Source organism: Rhincodon typus, chromosome 4 (assembly GCF_021869965.1).
Source record: "Rhincodon typus isolate 14 chromosome 4, sRhiTyp1.1, whole genome shotgun sequence".
Lineage (NCBI taxonomy): Eukaryota > Metazoa > Chordata > Chondrichthyes > Orectolobiformes > Rhincodontidae > Rhincodon > Rhincodon typus.
This window is the reverse complement of record NC_063335.1, coordinates 114,679,548-114,696,206: the sequence shown is the minus strand read 5'-3', so window position 1 is coordinate 114,696,206 and position 16,659 is coordinate 114,679,548. Positions and strand designations below refer to the sequence as shown.

The window sequence follows — 16,659 nt, the reverse complement described above, 5'->3', positions numbered from 1 at the left end:
AAGATGAAAGTACATAGTAAATGGTAGGACCCTTAGGAGCATTGATAAACTGAGGGATCTTGGGATGCAAGTCCATAGCTCCCTGAAAGTGGCAACACAAATGGATAAGGTTGTCATGTTTGATTCACTTCACCCTTTAGATACTTGCGCCTTAAAGGGACTTCACCCATCCAGGCAAATGAGGAGTATTCTGGGGGAGGTGGGACTATTACAACTCAGACGGTCTACACCTCGGCAGGACTGGAACCAATGTCCTAGGGGATACTTTTGCTAACGCTGTTGGGGAGGGTTTAAACTAATGAGGCAGGGGGATGGGAACCAAATGAGGAGGTTAGTGGACAGTAAGGAGGTAGTAACTAAAGCCTGTAAGGAACTAGATAATGAATTCAGTGTGACTAAGGGGAAGAGTAGGCAGAGAGCAGGTGATGAACACAAAGGGACAGTTGGTCTGAGGTGCATTTGTTTTAATGCGAGAAGTGTAGTAGGTAGGGCAGATGAACTTAGGGCTTGGATTAGTACCTGGGAGTATGATGTTATTGCTATTACTGAGACTTAGTTGAGGGAACGGCAAGATTGGCAACTAAATATCCCAGGACATAGATGCTTCAGGCGGGATAGAGAGGGAGGTAAAAGGGGTGAAGGAGTTGCATTACTGGTCAAAGAGGATATCACAGCTATGCTGAAGAAGGGCACTATGGAGGACTCGAGCAGTGAGGCAATATGGGCAGAGCTCAGAAATAGGAAGGGTGCGGTAACAATGTTGGGGCTGTACTACAGGCTTCCCAACAGCGAGCGTGAGATAGAGGTACAAATATGTAGATAGATTATGGAAAGATGTAGGAACAACAGGGTGGTGGTGATGGGAGATTTTAATTTTCCCAACATTGACTGGGATTCACTTAGTGTTAGGGGTTTAGCTGGAATAGAATTTGTATGGAGCATCCAGGATGGTTTTATGGAGCAGTATGTAAATAGTCCAACTCGGGAAGGGGCCATACTGGACCTGGTGTTGGGGAATGAGCCCGGCCAGGTGGTTGAAGTTTCAGTAGGGGATTACTTTGGGAATAGTGATCACAATTCTGTAAGCTTTAGAATACTCATGGACAAAGACGAGAGTGGTCCTAAAGGAAGAGTGCTAAATTGGGGGAAGGCCAACAATAGCAAGATTTGACAGGAACTGGGGAATGTGGATTGGGAGCAGCTGTTTGAGGGTAAATCCACACTTGATATGTGGGAGGCTTTTAAAGAAAGGTTGACTAGAGTGCAAGACAGACATGTCCCTGTGAAAATGAGGGATAGAAAGGGCAAGATTAGGGAACCATGGATGACAAGTGAAATTGTGAGACTAGCAAAGAGGAAAAAGGAAGCATACATAAGGTCTAGGCGACTGAAAACAGACGAAGCTTTGGAAGAATATCGGGAAAGTACGACCAATCTGAAACAAGGAATTAAAGGGCTAAAAGGGGTCATGAAATATCTTTAGCAAACAGGGTTAAGGAAAATCCCAAAGCCTTTTATTCGTACATAAGGAGCAAGAGGGTAACTAGAGAAAGAGTTGGCCCACTCAAGGACAAAGGAGGGAAGTTATGCGAGGAGTCAGAGAAAATGAGTGGGATTCTTAATGAGTACTTTGCGTCGGTATTCACCGAGGAGAGGGACATGATGGATGTTGAGGTTAGAACATAGAACACAGAACTGTACAGCACAGTACAGGCCCTTTGGCCCACAATGTTGTAAAGAACGTTTACCCTAAACCTAAGGTCTATCTAACCTCCACCCCTACCTTATACTATCATCCATACGCCTATCTAATAGCCGCTTAAATGCCCCTAATGAGGCCGACTTCACTACCCTCGATAGCAATGCATTCACGTCCCTACCACTCTCTGAGTAAAGAACCTACCTCTGACGTCTCCCCTATATCGACTGCCAATCACTTTCAAACTATGTGCCTTCGTAATAGCTATCTCCACCCGAGGAAAAAGTCTCTGGCTGTCCACTCTATCTATACCTCTGATCATTTTGTACACCTCTATCAAGTCACCTCTCATCCTTCGTCGTTCTAAAGAGAAAAGCCCTAGCTCTCTCAACCTTTCCTCGTATGGCCTTCCCTCCATTCCAGGCAACATCCTGGTAAATCTCCTCTGCACCTTTTCCAACGCTTCCGCATCTTTCCTGTAATGAGGCAACCAGAACTGGACACAATACTCCAGATGTGGCCGAACCAGGGTTTTGTATAGCTGGAGCGTAACTTCATGGCTCTTGAACTCAATCCCTCCATTAATGAAAGCTAACACACCATACGCCTTCCTAACAACTCTATCCACCTGGGTGGGCAGCTTAGGGATAGATGTTTGATTACTCTAGGTCAAGTCGGCATAAGGAGGGGCGAAGTGTTGGGTATTCTAAAAGACATTAGGGTGGACAAGTCCCCAGGTCTGGATGGGATCTATCCCAGGTTACTGAGGGAAGGGAGAGAGGAAATAGCTGGGGCCTTAACAGATATCTTTGCAGCATCGTTGAACACGGATGAGGTCCCGGAGGACTGGAGAATTGCTAATCTTGTCCCCTTGTTTAAGAAGGGTAGCAAGGATAATCCAGGTAATTATAGACCAGTGAGCCTGACGTCAGTGGTGGGGAAGCTGCTGGAGAAGATACTGAGGGATAGGATCTATTTACATTTGGAAGAAAATGGGCTTATAAGTGATAGGCAGCATGGTTTTGTGCAGGGAAGGTCATGTCTTACTGACTTGATAGAATTCTTTGAGGAAGTGACAAAGTTGATAGATGAGGGAAGGGCTGTAGATGTCATATAAATGGACTTCAGTAAGGTGTTTGAGAAGGTTCCCCATGGTAGGCTGGTGGAGAAAGTGAAGTCGCATGGGGTCCAGGGTGTACTAGCTAGATGGATAGAGAACTGGCTGGGCAACAGGAGACAGAGAGTTGTAGTGGAAGGGAGTTTCTCAAAATGGAGAACTATGACCACTGGTGTTCCACAGGGATCCGTGTTGGGACCACTGTTGTTTGTGGTACATGTAAATGATCTGGAGGAAGGTATAGATGGTCTGATTAGCAAGTTTGCAGATGACACTAAGATTGGTGGAGTAGCAGATAGTGAAGGGGACTGTCGGAGAATGCAGCAGAATATAGATAGACTGGAGAGTTGGGCGGAGAAATGGCAGACGGTGTTCAATCCAGGCAAATGTGAGGTGATGCATTTTGGAAGATCCAATTCAAGAGTGAACTATACGGTAAATGGAAAAGCCCTGGGGAAAATTGATGCACAGAGAGACCTGGGTGTTCAGGTCCATTGTACACTGAAGGTGGCAACGCAGGTCGATAGACTGGTCAAGAAGGCATACGGCATGCTTTCATTCATCGGACGGGGTATTGAGTGCAAGAGTTGGCAGGTCATGTTACAGTTGTATAGGACTTTGGTTCGACCACATTTGGAATACTGCGTACAGTTCTGGTCGCCACATTATCAAAAGGATGTGGATGCTTTGGAGACGGTGCAGAGGAGGTTCACCAGGATGTTGCTTGGTATGGAGGGTGCGAACTATGAAGAGAGGTTGAGTAGGTTAGGATTATTTACATTAGAAAGACGGAGGTTGAGGGGGGGACCTAATTGAGGTCTACAAAATCATGAGAGGTACAGACAGGGTGGATAGCAAGAAGCTTTTTCCCAGAGTGGGGGACTCAATTACTAGGGGTCACGATTTCAAGGTGAGAGGGGAAATGTTTAAGGGAGATATGCGTGGAAAGTTCTTTACGCAGAGGGTGGTGGGTGCCTGGAACGCGTTGCCAGCGGTGGTGGTAGAGGCGGGCACGATAGCGTCATTTAAGATGTATCTAGACAGATACATGGGCAGGGAGCAGAGGGATACAGATCCTTGGAAAGTAGGCGACAGGTTTTGATAGAGGATCTGGATCGGCGCAGGCTTGGAGGGCTGAAGGGTCTGTTCCTATGCTGTAATTTTCTTTGTTCTCTTGTTCTTATTCCATCACAATCTTGATTTGTATCTTCTAGATGGTGGACAGGCTTTGGGAAACCACTAAAGATCTTTTATATATAATATTTATCACAGATACAAGTTACTGTTTAAGTTTTATGCTCACCAGGGAGGCACATATAGCACTGGAAATTGAACACTTTTCGCTTCAGGAATGTTGTTATCAAACACTCCAAGGACAGGTAGAACAGGGTTTGAAACAGAGTAAAGTTCATTCTGCTCTTTTAATCTGAAAGGAAAGATCTCCTTACTCTTTTAAACTCAAAGTTGAGCTCCCTTGACATTGTCCTCACCAAATACTCCCAGGACAGCGACAGCATGGGGTTAGATACAGTGTAAAGCTCCCTCTATTCTTTTAAACTGAACGTAACCCTTTCTCTACACTGTCCCCATCAAAGTGTCCCAGAACAGGGACAGCATGGGGTTAAGAGACAGAGTAAAGAGCCCTCTACACTGTCATCATCAAATACTCCAGGACATGAATATGAACATCATTCATTTTAGAGGGGTTTAGAAGAAAAAAATTTTCACCCAGAGGTGGTTGGGGCATCTGGAACTCACTGCCTGAAAGAACGGTAGAGATAGGAACCCTTAAGACACAAGAAATATTTGAATAAACGCTCAAGATGCCAGACCATACAAGGCTATGGGTTAAGTACTGGAAAAGCAATTATAATAGATAAATGTTTGATGACTGGCATGGACACGATTACTGAAGGGCCTCTTTATCATGCAATAAAAATTCTATGAATCTATAAAGTTGTCTCTACACTGGTCTCATCAAATCCTCCTAGGTACAGCATGGGGTTAGATACAGTGTGAAGTTCCCTCTGCACTGTCCCCTTCAAACATTCTCAGGACAGAATCAACACAGAATAAGATGCAGAGTGAAGCTTCCTCTCCACTGTCCCCATCAAACACTCCCAGGACAGCAAAGGATTAGATACATTGGTTTTGGCATTATATTCAATGTCTCACTGGTGATGGATGAGTGTGTAATTAATTTATCTATTCCTTTGTATTACAGGAAGTCATGAGTTGGAAGGCACGGTGAGAATCACATTTTTTTAATGATCTGATAAGTTGCCTGGAGGACTGTTTCCAATGAAATCCATTTTCAACGTGCTGCTGCGTGTAAAATTGGTGTTGCAACTGTACCACCCAGTTAATACTGATTTCAATAAGTATCAATAAGTATCATAGTTTGGTGATCTTTATATATAATTGATCTGCAATGTCAAATTTATACTTCTGTGGCAAGTTGAAAATTTGGGGAAAAAGTCAAGATGGATAGAAGTCCATAATCTAATTCCTGGAAATGTGGATGGCAGAAAAGACAGACAGATGCATGATAGAAATCATGAAATGTTTACTATACAGATGAAGGAACCATGCACATATACTGGAGAGGCCTCCTCTGCGCACTTGTAGGTCATGACTTTTCAAATAGGCACCAAAGTAATTTTTAAATGTGGTGACTCTCTACAATCCATTCAGGCAGTGAATTCCAGATTGCTACAACTTCTGGGAGAAAAAAAAATGATTGTCCTCTGGCCTTTAATCCTTAATATGGGTTGAATCATGGTCAGCAGATTGCAATTATATCGTGCTGACAAAGGTTGGAAGACAATAAGGAAGATTTCCCATTTATACAGCAGATTTTCATCCTCAGGTTGTTTTAAAAGTATTTCTTCATCAATTTGTCACTTTTGAAGTGCAGTCACTACTGTTTTTATGATACTTACAGTAACTAATGCGGAAGCACAAAAATTCCACAAACAGCTGGAGATTAATGAACAGTGAAATTATTTTTGATTGAAGGAAACATTTTTATTTGGACAACTCCTGAGCTCGTACATAGAACAGTACAGTACAGGAACATATGCTTTGGCCCACCATGTCTGTGCCAACTATGATGCCGTTAAAAACGAATTCCCATCTGCCTGAACATGGTCCATTTCTCTCTATTCCCTGCCTGTTCATGTGTCTGTCTAAATGCCTCTTAAATATTGCTATCATATCTGATTCAACCACCTCCCCTGGCAGCCACCTACCACCCTCCTTTAAACATCCTCCTCACCCTAAACCTATGCCTCCTAACCAGTCGTCTTCATCTATTGCCATGATATCTTTTCATTCAGCAGTTTAATATTCAGTTTAACATCTGTGATGAAGGATATAATATTATTATTATTTGGAAACTTAGGTTCTATAGCGGAGCTAAAATGGATTTTAGATTTCATAAAGAGTTATAATCTCTGGATTACTGCTTGAACCACGTGCAAATTGGCATGGGGCACAAAAATAAGGGAGATAAATAAACACATGGCTACAAGTGTGGTGTGGGAAAGAGGGGTTCCTTTTCATGGGACTCTGGCATCAGATTTAGAACAGGAGGGATCTGTACTGCTGGAATGGTCTCCAACTGAACCGACTGGTACCAATATTCCAGCGAAAAGGGTAAATAGGCTGGTCAACAGGACTTTAAACTAGAAAGTGGGTTGGAAGGGAAGGATAAAATTACCCCAGTATGAAACAAAACAAAAGGTAAACATCTGTAGGGGTGGATTCAACTGCGTGGAAAAATATGAAAGAAATGATTCGAAAGGAGAACTCAGGACAGGTTATTAAAGTCTCCAGCACAGACACAAATAGGGCAGAGTGTTTGGAAAGGGTTAGGAATCAAACTTCAAGTACACTGGATAAACTAGTGACAATGAGAAGAGGGACAGTTAATACAGGACTGAAGGTGTTATATCTGAATGCACGCAGTATAAGAAATAAGGTAAATGAGCTTGTGGCGCAGATCGAAATTGGCAGGTATGACGTGGTAGGCATCACAGAGACATGGCTGCAAGGGGATTAGGATTGGGAGCTGAATATCCAAGGATATACATCCTATCGAAAAGACAGGCAGGTGGGAAGAGGGGATGAGGTTGCCTTATTAGTAGGAAATGAAATTAAATCAATAGTAAGAAATGAAGTAGGGTCAGATGGCGTAGATGGTGTGGGTAGAGTTGAGGAACCGCAGAGGTGAAAAAACCATAGCTGGAGTTGTGTACAGGCCTCCAAACAGTAGGCAGGAGTTGGGGCACAAGATACACCAGGAGATAGAAAAGGTATGTAAGAAAGGCAAAATTATGGTGATCATGGGGGATTTCAATATGCAGGTGGACTGGGAAGATCAGGTTGGTAGTGGATTGCAAGAAAAGGAACTCGTTGAATGTCTACGAGATGGCTTTTTGGAGCAGTTTGTGGTACAGCCCACAAGGGAACAGGCATTACTGAGGCAGACTTGATAACGGAGCTTAAGGTGAAGGAACCCTTAGGAGGCAGTGATCATAATATAATTGAATTTATTCTGAAGTTTGAGAGGAAGGAGATGGAATCAGAGGTAACAGCATTACAGCTGAATAAAGGCAACTACAGAGGTATGAGGGAGGAGCTGACCAGAATTGACTGGGAGAGGAGACTAGCAGGAAAGACAGTGGAACAGCAATGGCAGGAGTTTCTGGAAGTAATTCAGGAGACACAGCAAAATTCATCCCTAGGAAAAAGATGCATACTAAAGGGAGGACGAGACAACCATGGCTGACGTGGGAACTCAGGGACAGGCATAATAGCAAAAGAAAAAGCATATTATGTGGCGAAGGGTGGGGGAAGCCAGGGGATTGGGAAGCTTACAAAAACCAACAGAGGGCAACAAAAAAAGAAATAAGCAGGGACAACATTAAATATGAAGGCAAGCTAGCCAGTAATACAAAGGAAGACTGTAAGAGTTTCTTCAGCTATATAAAGGGCAAAAGAGAGGCAAATGTAGACATTGGGCTGCTGGAAAATGACGCTTGAGAGATAGTAGTGGCCAACAAGGAAATGGCTCAGGAATTGAATAATTACTTTTTGTCACTCTTCACAGTGGAAGACATGAGTAATATCCCAAAATTCAAGAGAGGCAGAGAGCAGACCTGATTATGGTGGCCATCACCAAAGAGAATGTGTGAGAAAAACTGAAAGATCTGAAGGTGGATAAATCACCAGGACCAGATGGACTATACCCCAGAGTTCTGAAGGAGCTAGCTGAAGGATAGTGGAGGCGTTAGTGGTGATCTTTCAGGGATCGCTAGAGTCAGGGAGGGTCCCAGAGGACTGGAAAATCGATAATGTGACACGCCTGTTAAAAAGGGAGTGAGGCAAAAGACAGAAAATTTTAGGCCAATTAGCCTAACCTTGGTCGTGAGTAAGCTTTTGGAGTCCATTGTGAAGGATGAGATTTCTGAATACTTGGAAGTGCATGGTAAAATAGGGCAAAATCAGCATGGTTCCATCAAGAGGAGGTCATGCCTGATGAATCTGCTAGAATTCTTTGAGGATGTAACAAGCAGATTAGATCAAGGAGAGGCAATGGATGTTATCTACCTGGACTTTAAGAAGGCCTTTGACAAGGTGCCGCACAGGATGCTGTTGAGTAAGATAAGGGCCCATGGTGTTAGAGGCAAGGTGCTAGCATGGATAGAAGATTGGCTGTCTGGCAGAAAGCAGAGTGTGGGGATAAAAGGGTCTTTCTCAGGATGGCAGCTGGTGACAAGTGATGTTCCGCAAGAGTCAGTGTTGGGACCACAACTTTTCAATTAATATATTAATGATCTAGATGAAGGAACTGTGGGCATTCTAGCAAGTTTGCAGATGATACAAAGATAAGTGGAGGGACAGGTAGTATTGAGGAGGTGGGGAAGCTGCAGAAGGATTTGGACAAGTTAGGAGAGTGGGCAAAGTGGCAGATGGAGTACAATGTGGCAGAAAGTGTGAAGTCATGCACTTTGGTAAGAAGAATAAAAGCATGGACTATTTTCTAAATGGGGAGAAAATTCAGAAGTCTGAAGTGCAAAGAGACTTAGGAGTTCTAGTCCAGGATTCTCTCAAGGTAAATTTGCAGGTTGAGTCAGTAGTCAGGAAGGCAAATGCAATGTTGGCATTTATTTTGAGAGGACTTGATTACAAAAAACAGGGATGTACTTCTGAGGCTCTATAAGTCTCTGGTCAGGCCACATTTGGAGTATTGTGCGCAGTTTTGGGCCCCATATCTCAGGAAGGATGTACTGGCCCTGGAGCGGGTTCAGAGCACATTTACAAGTATGGTCCCAAGAATGAAAGGCTTAACATATGAGGAATGTTTGAGGACTCTGGGTCTGTACTCGATGGAGATTAGAAGGATGAGGGGGGATCTAACTGAAACTTACAGAATACTGAATGGCCTGGACAGAGTGGATGTTGGGAAGATGATTCCATTGGTAGGAGAGACTAGGACCTGAAGCCACAGCCTTAGAGTAAAGTGAAGACCTTTTAGAACAGAGATAAGGAGAAACCTCTTCAGCCAGAGAGTGGTGAATCTATGGAATTCACTGCCACAGAAGGCTGTGGCGGCCAGGTCATTGAATATATTTAAGATGGAGATAGACAGTCTCTTGATTGTCAAGGGGATCAAGGGTTATGGGGAGAAGGTGGGAGACTGGGGTTGAGAATCTTATCAGCCATGATTGAATGGCAGAGCAGACTCGATGGGCTGAATGGCCTAATTTCTGCTCTTATGTCTCATGGTCTTATGGTGCTGTTAGCTTTGCTGTTTCCAAAACAGTCAAGGCAGGACCGTAGAGAAATCTTGAGTCACTTAGAAGAAAATGGAGAAGTAGAAGACTATGGAGATGTAAGAGAGGAAGACATCCTAAAAAGCTTTTGAAGACATGAGTTTAAAGAACCCATGTTGAACAGTAACAGTGAGCTGAGTTACCAGCTTGGTGAAGGCCTCAGGGACAGACATTCATTAAAGAGAACAACATTGAGCTGATGATGTTAATTACACATCCCTGGATACTATGGGCAATTTAGCATTGTCAATCCACCTAACCTGCACATCTTTGGACTGTGGGAGGAAACCAGAGAAAACCCACACAGACAGAACATGCAAACTCCACACAGTCGCCTGAGAGTAGAATTGAACCTGGGTCCAGGCACTGTGAGGCAGCAGTGCTAACCATTGAGCCACTGTGCTCTTTTTATAGAATCCCTACAGTGCAGAACAGGCCATTCAGCCCATCGAGTCTACACTGACCCTCCGAAGAGCAGACCCACCCCATCCCCATAACCTTGCATTTTCCATGGCTAATTCACCTAAACTACACATCCCTGGACACAAATGTTCAGTGACTGACAACCACAGTGATCAGATTTTAAAAAATAAAATTTATGGTCCATCGATCCAGATTTAATTTGAAATCTGACTTATCCATTATGACCATCAGATGAGATCATATCTATCTCACCCAAAAACTGGCATGTTTAACATGCAGTGCTTCTTGCTAATTCACTGGAATAGTAGCATGGGTTATGAGTCTGGGTTTCTAAGTAGGGCTTGAGATCTAAAAATACTTATAGTTGTACATTTTAATAAAGAAATTCAGTTGAATTCTTGCAAATATTCAAACTTATAAAGGTGCACTATCTCCACATTATTTTAATACTGTTTAGCCTGGAAGTTTTTGAAGATTTGCAAAGATCAATTGGTAAAAAAATGCCAGCGGAGAATGGGAGACTGAAATCACTGGTGCATTCTGTTGAGGAGCTACACCAGGCTGTGAAGAAACTGCTTCCACGAATGTGGCAATGTGAGTGTGGGGCATGAGGTGTGGGTTAGTAACGTTGTAAGCTGTGAGCAAATAGTTCTTTCATCACAAATAGACCCAGGTTTCTTCATTCATAGCAAAAATTATGAACAAGTGAAGAAAATTCTCATTCCCTATTCTGGTTTTTGTTTGTGTTCTGTGAGATAATGCTATAGGCATACTGTAAAAGCCTACAAGCAAAGACTCTGCTCTTATCTTTGTCACTGGTGGTCAATAGAGGGAAGAGTATCTTTGATGAATGGATTCTTTAGCAACAACACAAGGTTAGTCCCTCTGACCTGATTTTCCATATGCATGCTCTCTCCTTCCAGAAACATTTAATTGGTCCTTGAATCCTTGAACTAAGTTCACTTCAATTCTTGGTAACTCAGTCTACAACTTTTTAACCTTTGACTTCCTTTCTTGATTCTAATTTGCCTAATGTCAACTCATCCTTTGGGATTTGAGACCTTCCTGAAGATATGTTAGTGGTATGGGATTGAACTAGCACACCAGAAGCCATGAGTTCAAATCCCAACATGTAAAATCAGCCAAACATTGTGGGCCTGGGGTCACATCCCAGGGCAAGTGGCAATGGTAAATTAGTTGGCAATGTTAGTGAAACAATTGGACCATGCAACTCTGCAATGGATTTTTTTTTTCTGGCGCTGGCTCAAAAATTTTGCAAATAAAGCATTCAGTTTCAGAACTTCATCTGGTGCAAATTTTTATTTATTCTCTCATGGGACACATAAGTGACAAGGCCAGCCTTTGTTACTGATTGATTGCCCTTGAGTGTCTTTCTAGGTATTTTCGGAGGGCAGAGAAGAGTTAATGACATTACTGTGGGTCTGGAGTTACATATTGACCAAACCAGGTAAGGACACCAGATTTCTTTCCCTTAAGGACATTAGTGAACTCGGTGAACTTTTACAAAAGTCAATGACAGTATCGTGTTCACCATCACTGAGACTAGCTATGAGTACAAGATTTATTCACTGAATTTAAATTCCACCAGCCGCTCTGGGCCTCAGGATCACAAGTCTCATGACATTACCACTATATTGCTATCTCCCTCAAATTGAACCAAAAATAACGAGAAATTGGATTAGTATAGTAGTTTAATATGTAAAACTATAGTAGTCTTCAAGGTCCATCACCAAGAGTGGTTTGACAGCAATCCTGCTGATCAAGCTGATCGAGTCCTAAAGGAGGTTGCTGTCAGACAGGGTCTCCATTGAGGGAACCAACAAGAGAGGTAAACGTCCTTGACCCAATCTTCATCAATCTGCCTGCTGCAGATGTATCAGTCCACGACAGTTTCAGCAGGAGTTACTACTGCTCAGTCTTTGTGGAGATGAAGTCACACCTACATTGAGAGTACCCTCCATCATTTTGTGGGGCACTAACACCATTTTAAGTGGGATTTAACAACACAAGACTGGGTGCCAACTGGGCCATTAGCAGCAAAACCTTACTCCAACACAATTTGCAACCTCATGGCTTCGCATATCCTCCACTCTAGCATTACCATCAAACGAGGGGATCAACTCTAGTTCAATGAAGAACGCAGGAGGGCATGCCAGGAGCAGCACCATGTACACCTAAAAATGAGGGGTCACCCTGGTGGAGCTACAAAACAGGATTACTTGCCTGCCAAAGAGCATAAGCAGTAAGTGATAGATGGAGCTAAGGGATTTCACAACTAATGAATCAGATCTAAGCTATGCAGTCCTGCCACATCCAGTTGTGAACAGTGGTGGACAATTAAACAACGCACTGTAGGACAGGTCTCCACAAATATCCCCATCCTCAATGGTGGGTGAGACCAGCACATCAGTGCAAAAGGTAAGTCTGAAGCATTCGCAACCAGAAGTGTTGAGTGGATGATCCATCTTGGCTTCCTCCACAGGTCCTCAGCATCACAGAGGCCAGTGATGGGGGGACAATGGGATGTGATGGCCTAGTGGTATTGTCGCTGGACTGTTAATCCAGAGAGCCAGGCAATGTTCTGGGGACCTGGGTTTGAATACCGCTATGGCAGATGGTGGAATTTGAATTCAATAAAAATCTGGAAATAAGACTCAATGATGACCATGAAGCCATTGCTGATTGTTAGAAAAACCCATCTGGTTCACTAGTGTTCTTTAAGGAAGGAAACTGCCATTCTTACCTGTTCTGGCCTATGTGTGACTCCAGACCCACAGCAAAGTAGTTACCCTCTGGGCAACGGGGGATGGGCAATGATGCTGGCCTAGCCAGCAAGGCCCTTGTCTCATGAATAAGCAAAAACTCTTCAGCCAATTCAATTCACTCCACATGATATTAATAGATAGTTGGAGGCATTGGATACTGAATAGGCTGTGAACCCTGACAAAATACCAGCAATAGCCCTGAACACTTGTGTTCCAGAACTTGCTGTACCCCTAGCCAAGCTGTTCTCGTACAGCAACACAACCATCCACTTTACAGTATAGAAAGTTTCCCAGGTATGTACAGTACATGAAAAACAGGTCAATCCAACTCGACCAATTATTGCCCAAACAGTCTCCTCTCGATCATTAGTAAAGTGATGGAAGTTGTCATTGCCAGTGCTATCAAGCAGCACCTGCTCAGCAATAACCTGCTCACTGACGCCAAGTTTGGGTTCCGCCAGGGCCACTCAGCTCCTGACCTCATTACAGTCTTGGTTCAAGAGTAATTATATCCAGGAATGGGGAAAAGGCCAGAATTGGAGGAACTCAAAGTTCTTGGAAGGTTGTAGCAGTGGTACAAGTTATTTACGACTGAATATTAGTCTTGTGCCATAATTGGCATTCCCACTCATTTTTTCCTTCTGCGAGGACCTTCGAGGTCTGTGCACGGCAGCAACTTTCGGAAACGGAGATCAATGCTGTGAATGGAATTGGCAGGGGAGCCTATAGCTAGTGACATTATCACTAGACTATTAATCCAGAAATCTAGGTAGTGTTCAGGATCAAATTCCACCAGGCCAGATGGTGGAATTTGAAATCAATAAAAAGGAAATCTGGATCAAGAGTCAAACGATATCCATGAAACCATTGCCGATTGTTGGAAAAACCCATCTGGTTCACTAATGCCTCTTACAAAAGGAAATCTACCATCTTTACCCAGCCTGGCCTGCATGTGACTCCAGACCAACAGTAATATGGTTGACTGTCAACTGCCTCTGGCTAATTAGAGGTGGACAGTGATGTCCACGTCCTGTGAATGAATAAAAACAAATGCTGATCGCTATGCTCAGACCCTTGGGACAGCTGCATGCACACAGCTTAGAGGGAACATTGGTCATAACCACTACACTACCATATCACAGCCATGATCAAGAATGCCATGCAGTGGAATTACATATTCAAAGCTTCATTATCAATATTGATTCAAACTTCAACATATTCAGCAATGTACAGTTAGTAATCATAGCCATAGAAAACTGGCACATGAGTATTGGCCATTCAGCCCCTCAGCCTGTACCACCATTCAACTAGATCTTGGCTGACCATTTACCTTAACACCATTTTTCACACTGTCCCCATGTCCCTTGATAGCTTCAATATCTAGAAATCTGTCAGTCTCTTTTCAAATATGTTCAATGACTGAGTTTCCATAGCCCTCTCGAGTAGAGAATTTCCAACATTCACCATCCTCTGAGTGAAGAAATTCCACCTCAACTCAGTCTTAAATTGCCCACCTCTTAACCTGGGATTGTGTCCCTGATTCTAAAACCCCTAGCCAAAAGGAAGCATCCTCTCAGCATCTATCTGGTAGAGTCATGTAAGAACTTTAAATGTTTCAAGACAGTGTGCCTCATTCTTCTAAACTCTAGTGAATACATGCCTGGTTTCTTGAATCTTTCCTGCCATCCCAGGAATCAGTCAGGTGAACAAAAACAGAAGTTGCTGGGTGGAAGCTCAGCAGGTCTGGCAGCATCTGTGAAGAAAAAATCAGAGTTAACGTTTCGGTTCCTTCTGAGAAAGGGTCACTGGACCCTAAACATTAACTCTGATTTTTTCTTCGCAGATGCTGCCAGACCTGCTGAGCTTCCAGCAACTTCTGTTTTTGTTCCTAGTTTACAGCATCTGCAATTCTTTCGATTTTTATCGGTCTGGTGAACCCTCATTGCATTTCCTCTATAACAAGAATATTCTTCCTTAAGTAAGGAGACCAAAACTGTAGAAAACATGACAGGTATGATCTCATCAAGGTTGGAAACAATTACAGCAAGACTTCTTTACTCCTGTACTCAAATCCTCTTGCAATAAAAATGTACCATTTGCTTTCCCAATTGTTTGTTGAAACTGCATGTTAGCTTTCAATGAGTTAGAACAAGGATCCCCATGTATCTTTAGACATTAACACCTCATAATCTTTCACCAGCTAAGAAATAATCTCCTTTCTGTTTTCCCTATCAAAGTGGATATCAACATTTTTAGGCATTATATTCTATCTACTACGTTCCTTTTCAAGTTTCAGTAAAATTTCAGATTTTAGTAATAGTATTTTTTTTAATGTTACAGATTCAAGAAATATTACTTTTGATGAGAACACAGCACACAAGAATCTGACTTTGTCAAGTGACTTGTGTTCTGTGCAATACAATCCCATACCCACTAGCGTCCAAAGCAATTCTGCACGGTTTGAGTGTTCGTTCAATGTTCTGGCGAATGAGAGCTTCTCATCAGGCAAACACTACTGGGAGGTCAAAGTGAGGAACAAGGATGGGTGGAACATTGGTGTGGCCTACTGCTCTATTGCCAGGAAAGGGAAAGGTAAAGAAACCATTCTGGGAAAAAACAAATATTCCTGGTCCATCCAGATGGTTGACAAGGAATATTATGCTCTTCATGCTGATGAATCCATTTTGCTTGATCTGAACAGCAGGGACCACAACTGTGAACGATTGGCAATATTTGTAGATTATGAAGAAGGGCGCTTGTCTTTCTACAATATCAACCAAGGGATTCATATTCACTCCTTTAAAACAAAATTCCGCAAACCGATATTTCCCGCATTTAATCCTGTCTCAATAGTAAATTCAAAAAATTATGAACCAATTGTGTTGTGCCACTTAGCCCCTGCAATGGAAGAGTTTGATGACAGGAACAGTACAGAAATACAAGATGAAAAGCCATAAAAGTTCCTTTGTGTAACCACGGAAGAATCACTTGATGGGTGGGCTATATTGCATCCTAAAGTTTAGTTTACTGTGAGTTTGAGTCTATGTTACTGGAATATGTTACAGATATTTCACTTTTCATTGACATCAGTTTTTGCCTCTTTGGTTATTCCAGCATTCAGTGTATGCACTTGGCACAAGTGATATGTTCAGACCTTACCAACATGGATTTATTAAACAGCACATCCTCATATTCGCCTATTCTTGTTCTTGAAGGGAATTTAATTATAAGTACTAAAATATAGCTCAAAATTGCTTTAATTTGTAATATCATAATGATGAATTCCTTTATAAACAACAGTGCATTGCTTGTGTATGATGTAATTGTGTGTACATTATTCATTTCTCTTTTATTCACTGCCTGTCTCCAAACAAGTAGTGAACCCTATGTGATAAAGAAGACAGCTGAATTGGACAACTGTAGCGACAGTGTCCCTACATCTGGCTCAGGAGACCCAGGTTCAAGGCCACCTGGTGTAGAGGTGTGCCGTGACATGTCTGATCAAGTTGGTTAAAAATACTAATTGATTTCAAAACAGTCAATTGGGAAGGGTTGATGGGGGAATTAAACAATGCAGGTCAGTGGTAAAATTGTGAATTATATTATTAGAGATAGAAATTATCTTGGGTAATGCATCAGCAGCCCACAATGTATACCAGTTTTTAAACTTCACTGTTGTGAACCAGGCTATCAGGTGTGTACATAGCAGGCAAGTGATCCGGCTTCAGGGAGGTGGTGGCATAGTGTTACTGGACTAGTAATCTAGAATTGGGACATCGGTCTGAATTCCATGAT

General features: G+C 42.7%; 1 protein-coding gene across 1 annotated transcript in view; it reads left to right on the top strand.

The window, feature by feature from the left end:
* LOC125482992 (tripartite motif-containing protein 14-like) overlaps positions 1 to 16,177 on the top strand; it is a 30,010-nt gene extending 13,833 nt beyond the window's left edge. Inside the window, exons 5-7 of the mRNA XM_048596207.1 lie at positions 5,041 to 5,063; positions 10,536 to 10,672; positions 15,205 to 16,177. Coding sequence (XP_048452164.1) covers positions 5,041 to 5,063; positions 10,536 to 10,672; positions 15,205 to 15,821 — 777 coding nt within the window. The 3' untranslated portion in view covers positions 15,822 to 16,177. The remainder of the gene's footprint in view (positions 1 to 5,040; positions 5,064 to 10,535; positions 10,673 to 15,204) is intronic.
* Positions 16,178 to 16,659: the final 482 nt, after the last annotated feature.